This window comes from Cricetulus griseus, chromosome 4 (assembly GCF_003668045.3).
Source record: "Cricetulus griseus strain 17A/GY chromosome 4, alternate assembly CriGri-PICRH-1.0, whole genome shotgun sequence".
In the NCBI taxonomy this organism is placed as follows: Eukaryota; Metazoa; Chordata; class Mammalia; order Rodentia; family Cricetidae; genus Cricetulus; species Cricetulus griseus.
The window spans coordinates 8739409-8746763 of NC_048597.1; the positions used below are offsets into that span (position 1 = coordinate 8739409).

At 38.6% G+C, this 7355-nt stretch overlaps 1 protein-coding gene across 1 annotated transcript; it reads left to right on the forward strand.

The window, feature by feature from the left end:
- Positions 1-4241: 4241 nt before the first annotated feature.
- LOC100773367 (keratin-associated protein 13-1) lies at positions 4242-4742 on the forward strand. Its single transcript, XM_027413311.1, has one exon. It carries the CDS (start codon positions 4242-4244, stop codon positions 4740-4742), a length of 501 nt encoding a protein of 166 aa, XP_027269112.1.
- The last annotated feature ends 2613 nt before the right edge of the window (positions 4743-7355 follow it).

Consider the following 7355-nt stretch of genomic DNA (forward strand, 5'->3'; position numbering starts at 1 on the left):
TTACTAGAAAAACACACATGTGACAGACAAAGGCATAAAACAAAGAAGGCACAAAAACTGTCTCTACAGAAGACCTGGAGTCTGTTCCCAGAACTTACATTGTCACTTACTTACAAAAGTCTGTCACTCCAGTTTCAGGTTGTCTGACACCCTATCCTGGCTTCCAAGAGTATCAGGCATACACATGGTACACACACAAACATACAGGCTGACACGCATGCACAAAAGAAAAATAAATATATCTTCTAAGAGGTAGGTGTAAGGAAGGAGTGAGTTTATGGGAAAATGCATAAAAAGAAAAGAAGAAAGTCTCAGTGTGATAGGGTCAGAGTTCAAATAAGCCAGTCTAAGTCCATGGCAAACATCCTTCTGGCAGCAACAACGAAATATTTAAAATCACAAATACCCAGTAATCTCACCCTGAGGTATGTATATACCCTAAACAGTAGATTCAGGCACTCATGCAAAGCACAATCTATAGAAGTGAAAATCAAAAACAGCAGGTTGATAAACGTAAAGCAGGCTGTTTCATGTGGAAGAACTCTACATAGTAGAAACCGGAGAAGCTGGTGCATGTAATGCATCAAAGTAGTTCTTTGCATGGTCTACATTTCAGTCACTGGGTTCAAATTCCACCCCTGTTACTAGCTACTCAGGTGACCTTCGGAAATTTGCTCAACCTGTTTTTGTCTTGGCTTTTTAAACTATAAAGTAACCATAAAACGGCATGCATCTTGTAGGCTTAGCCATGGAAATTAAGTGTTCTATGATTAATAATGAAGTGTTAAGTGGTTAGGCTGATTCTTTAACATGCCAGTGTAATGATGACAAATAAATGTGAAATAGGTACATATTCTAAATATGATTGTGATAGTTTCAATATGAGATGAAAGTTACATATGCATGCTAAACGTGGCAACATATTATAAAGAAAGCAACAATACCAATAGCAACTGTATGAATTTATATGTGTGCGTATTAATTTCTTTGAAGTCCATTTAAAATCAAATGTACTACTCTTATTATCTTTGGAAAACTGAGAAAGAATCAGACCAAAGCTGGCCCACGTAGGACTACTTTCTCTGATGTCTAACCTATTTTGTTTAAAGGAGAGAGAAGAGATGATGCAATTGAGGTCAAAGGCTGAAGTTTTGAGAAAATACTTTCCAGAAAACTCTAGACTTTGTTGTGTTACTTCATGGGATTTTATGTAGCCACCTGAGATTCTTCAAGTGACTTGCATGATGTAAGCACAGGCTCTTAGAAGCAGATGTGCAAAAGAAGCAGCTTGGAAACTGGTTCCATTTTCACATCAAACACATAATGAGTGAAGTGTGACTCAGGACATGCATGGGATCTGCTTGGAGCAAGAAGGGCCATGTCAAGGAGGAGCTGTGGGTGCCCGAGAGGACTTGAGAGGACCTTGGGGAAAGCCCAAGTGGGGCCTGAGAGGGAACACAAGAGCAGGGCCTGTGACTCTTTATGGCCCTTTGTTCCATCTATGTCAACTGTGCTTTCTCCATGCTCATCCCCTGGGTTTTATGTGTTGACTCATGGTGACACCATAAACTCTAGGGTGTTAGCATACAGAAAGCACAGTAGGGAACCGGATTTGTTATGAGAAAGAATCTCCTAAGTTTTGGCAGCAAGATGCTTTTCTAGGTATTGAGAAGTCAGTTTCGGGGAAATAAAAGTAAATACACAAGGGAAATACACAGGGATTTGAGCACGGGTATTCTATTCATTTTGTTATTGCAGAATTTTGTCTAATTTGAAAATTTTTTCTTTAATTTCTAAACAATACCACAATAAGAAATTGTTGGATTGAAGGCTAATTGGCTTATGTAGTGATCTGGAAAATGACAATTTTGTAAATAGTTCAAGTGACAAGCAACTTTTGACTAGTGGCAAGGTCAAGGGTGTTAGTGTTTGTTTTAACGTAGTATTTCTCAAAAAAATGGGGGAAGGGCAGGGAAAAAGTGGTAAGAACGGAGGGAGAAAAACAGAAGGTATTTTAATATTGTTCTTTATTCTTTGAGCATTTCATATTGTATGCAATGTATTTTGAAATGTACTAACTCTCCCCTTCCCCAGATCTCCTTCCCCTATTCCCCCTTTCAACATTATGCCCATAGTTAGATAGATGTATAGAGAGATATAGAAAGATAGATGATAGACAGATAGATAGATAGATAGATAGATAGATAGATAGATAGATAGATAGATGATAAAGAGACCATTAAGTCCAAAATTAATGCTACCCAGATATAGCATTTTTTCCTTACTTATCTGGAGAGGTACGTTTTTTTTTCTTAAACATTTTGCCTGCCTATAGAGAAAGTGTAGAGTGCCTTAGTGTTTCCAGGGTCTGCTTTGGAGCTATTAAAACTGCATTACTTCCATTCAGAAGGACATATTTATCAGCATTTATGATTTGGTTATTAACACATCAACCAAGTGTACATATAACTCTAATGAAAAATAATAATTTAATTACAAATGAGTGGAGGCAGCATTAATTAGAATTGATTTATATCCAAGTAATCCTAATGTTTATTTTCCAATACAGGTAGCTGGCTTGGAAAGCAGGAACTTTGAGATATTAAGAACTCTCTCAGAATTCTCTGCCCCCCCCCCCCAGCTTCTACTAATAATAGAAAGGTACTTCTAGATCTAAAGGCATTCACACCTGGCATTAGGGGAGGGCCACATGCTGAGAATGGCACTCACTGCTTTGGGAAATTCAATAGGTGTTCTCTTAGAAAGCACAGTGTATTTTACTCAAGTGAGTCAGAATGGTGGCCTAAGCATTGCACAAGGTCACTTTGTGTGATGCATGCCACCCTTTGGATTCTGCATGGGAGAGATAATAATAAAACAAAGTAAGTAAAGTGCTCTGAAGAGTGTGCGTGCTTGGCATAAGGCAAATTAATTCCCAGGCATTTAAGGGGCCTCTATACAATGACAGTTGGGAATGTCATCTCCCTTAGCTAAGCCCCATAAAATGTCAGGCTCAGAAGAAGACAAATGGGCTCAAAGCAAACAAGAAGCTGGTGTCCCCATTAATCTGATTATGGATTTTCCAGTCATTTTCTTTCTGTAGCTAGAAAATAAACTATTCTTGAAATGTGTAAAAATAACTGAGGCATTAGAATTCCCCTGTTGGATACCTATTCAATGCAAATATTACCAGGAAAGATAAATAAGACTTTTATATATTAGTATAATCAAGCTAAATAGTTTACTTTTTGTGACAACTTAGAGTTGAATTTGCAGAGCTTGAAGACTGGCTCTACTTGAGGAAGTCACAGTTAAGGATTAAGTCTTCTGCCTGCTGAGATTCTAGGCAAGAGTAGTTTAAGCTATTCAAAAACATGGTTAGCCAGACTTTGCTTGAATATATACTTGACTCTAAGAACTGAAGGTAGTAATTTTAGAAAACAAATAGCAATCCCTGAAATTGCATTTTAAGTATATATACATGATGCCATTCAAGAATGTTCCCTTCTACCAAAATAATAAAAGAAAATAAATTTGCACAGACATACATGATTAAGGTTGTAAACTACAAAAGAGTCTCATCAGCAAAATCTATGAAGATTTTTCTCCTTAAGTCCCTAGCTATTGTTTCTTCAGTGACCATGGTATGCGAAAGCTCTGTACTGAGGAAACCATTAATAGAAACCCCACAGCTGGTGTTCTTAATTATCAGTTCTACATGGCAGAGGGGGGCTTATCTGACAGTTCATGAAAACAAACAGAAGAAACAAAATACAGCATTTGAGGACTTCCATTATAGTGTGCTGTGGTAAACAAAAGAGACAAATGATTTTGAGTAGTAACCTCTGAGTATTTTTAGTGTCTTAATGAAACGAAGATAGAATTTATGTAATCCTTCTACCAGGACAGAGTCTCCATAAGTTCATGGGTAATAAGAGGATACTTGGAAATGTGATCAACTGTAGCACTGAGCTTCAAACCACAGCAAATTCCAGGGTGAAGAAACTATGAGTGTCTTCTTACTGTGTGCCACAAGTGATTAAAGTGCAATTAATATATGAATGTATGATAAATTAGACTTAATAACCCAGGGAAATATTTTCATGGGAAGGGTGAATGGAGCCTATGGAATGTGGACACACCCAACATGAGAGGATATATAACTCGAGGTTCAAACCGTGACATTCAAAGCCACAGCATTTTCTCACTGACACCTAGCTCATTTCACGTCTCCTCTCAGTATGTCCTACAGCTGCTGTTCAGGAAGGTTCTCCTCTAGATCCTATGGAGGTCAACTGAACTACCCCTGCTCCTCCTGTGGCTCTTCCTACCCCCACCACCTGAACTTCAGCACTAACTTCTGCTCTCCCAGAACCTACCATCTGGGATCATCTCTCCACAGCGGCTGTCATCAGAACTGCTTCCGGCCCATCAGATGCCAGACTTCTCACGTGGTGCACAGCTCCTGTCAGCGGCCTTGCTATCGCCCAAGGGTGTCCAGCTTCTGCAGCCCCTGTAGGACCACATATCCTGGCTCTCTCGGTTTTGGGTCCAGCAGCTGTCACTCCCTGGGATATGGGTCTAGAAGCTTCTACACTTCAGGCTGTGGCCTCAGTGGCTTCAGACCTGTGAGTTATGGAGTCCGAGGCTATCCTTCCTTTGGTTATAGATCTGGATTCTGCCACCCAACCTATGTGACTTCTAGAAACTACCATTCTTCTTGTCACAGGCCCACCTGTTGATCAGCTATCTAGAGATCAAGTTGCTGAACTTCCAGATTATAAGTGAATTGTCTGAGATAACACAGTGCTTTTCCAGTAAGACTAACTAATGTCTCTCCAAATCCCTTCTCTGGCAACACTAGGTCTATTCAACTAAGAAGTGAATGAATAACCAAATATAAATTCAAGTGTCTTGTGATTACCTATTCATAAATTCTTGGACTGTGTATGGGAGTTCAGTTATATTTGACCCAATAAAATTATTTTTCTTGCACCTAATACAGTCTCCTGATTCTTTGTTGACTTTCAAGTTTTGATTTGTGATCTATGTTTGAGACTAGGTGCTTTCAGACCACCTTCCCTAGGAAATCGATTTACATAAGACATTGTATCAAAGTTGGTACATAGAGATATATTTATGTGCATTCCACTAACTCTAAGATGATGGGTAAAAGCCTACTGGAATATTCAGCAGTATCATTAAAAATATGCCCACAGAAGAGTGAGCAGACTCATATTCTCAATGAGATATTATGCTGACAATCAGAGTTGGCTATTAGCTTGCATGTTCTACCCTAAGAAGCATTGAACTAGATAGTGAAATCTTAAAAAAATACATTAAATTTTGAAAAAAACACCATCATGTATTGACATGACAAGGAAAAACATGGAATATAAGACAGTATAAATTATTATGTGTTTATCTTTGAGTATGTGAGAAAAATAATTTTGCCATGTGTGAGACAGAGATAGAGAGACAAAGACAAGACTGACATAATGGTGAAAACTAAGGAAGAATTTTTTGGAGGCATAGATTGTCTTGGACCAGAGAAATCTATGAAGCTGTCCCTCAGTATTTGCGAAAAATGGGCTTCAAGATGCCCCATAGGTATCAAAATACATGCATGATGGTATTTCTTTTCTTCTTCTTCTTCTTCTTCTTCTTCTTCTTCTTCTTCTTCTTCTTCTTCTTCTTCTTTTTTTGGTTTTTCGAGACAGGGTTTCTTTGTGTAGCTTTGGGGCCTATCCTGGCACTAGCTCTGGAGACCAGGCTGACCTCAAACTCATAGAGATCTGCCTGCCTCTGCCTCCCGAGTGCTGGGATTAAAGGCGTGTGCCTCCAACACCTGGCTACATGATGGTATTTCTTAAGTAAAATGATGTGTTTTCAAGTGACACATATACTTCTTTCCATTAACTTTAAATCACATCTAGGCTACCCATAATACCCAATGAAATAATAATAGTATACTTTCAGAAATTTACACAAGAATTTATGCATATGTAACAGCAATGCATTTTTATATATTTAAATCCATGATTGCAAGATTCAATGAATATGGGACTCCCAGATACATAGAGTAGTTATATTTAGAAATTATAAGTGTATAGAATCAATACTATTGTTTAAGTTCTTTGGGGGTTATTGAGTCCCTCAGAACTCAGATGCATGGTTCATTCTTTTTCTGAATGCTTAAGAAGTAATATTGCATTATCATTGATATTCTAAATCTAAATAGCTGTCTACATCTTTCTGGGATGCACTCAGCCACAGCAATGAGGATAAAAATAAGTAATTATAGCACACTCTTGACATCTGTGCAACACCCTAATGATCCTTTTAACTTTAGGCAAGTTGTTTTATCAGCTAAGCATGATGGGAAAATGAAATAGAAAGATTCCCATGCCATAGTTAGTAATTTTATTCAAAGATAGGAATGGTATTGCAAACAAAAGTCATTGACTATCATGTGACTATTTACTGATTTGTCTTCCCTAATATAATGTCTTTAACCACTTATAAATGGAACTTGCAAAAGAGAGCTTATTTTTTCTGACAGTAAGACAAAAATAGGATAAGTGTGGAATTGTGAGAGCCAGGCCTTCTGGCTCAGAATTAAAAGACAAACAGATGGAAGACAGGGACCATGAGGGAAGGTCATGGAGATAGGAGCTTCTGCTTCCCCTGGTCCCTTAACTCACTGTTCATGTGTTTGGGTTTTGTGGGCCAACAAACTCATTTTTCAATTTTTTTATTTTTACAAAATTATAATTTCACATGTCAATCCCTTCTCCCTCTTTCCCCAACCCCCCTGCTAGCCCCCTCCCCCCTCCACTCCCCATAGAGGGTAGGGCCCTCCACGGGACTCCCCAGATTCCACAACATCATCCTGGGCTGGACCTAGGCCCTCCCCATGTTGGATGGGCTCTCCAAGTCCCTTCTTATACCAGGGAAAAATACTGATCCACTACGAGAGGCCCCATAGGGTACTGAGGCCTCCTCGTTGACATCCACTTTCAGGGGTCTGGATTAGTCCCATGCTGGTCTTCAGACAGCAGACTGGGGGCCATGTGCTCTCCCTTGTTCAGGTCAGCTGTTTCTGTGGGATTCACCAGCCTGATCCCAAGCCGCTTGATCATCATTTCTCCCTCTCTGCAACTGGGTTCCAGCAAACTCCTTTCTTTTAAAATAATTAAAATAAAATAAGAATTCTCCATGTCCAAAGGGTTATACTTAATAAAATGTGCCACCCAATGCAGTTATTCACCAATTTAAAAAAATATATATATATATATATATATATATATATATATATATACAGCTCAAACTCACCCAACTAAAACAAACAAACA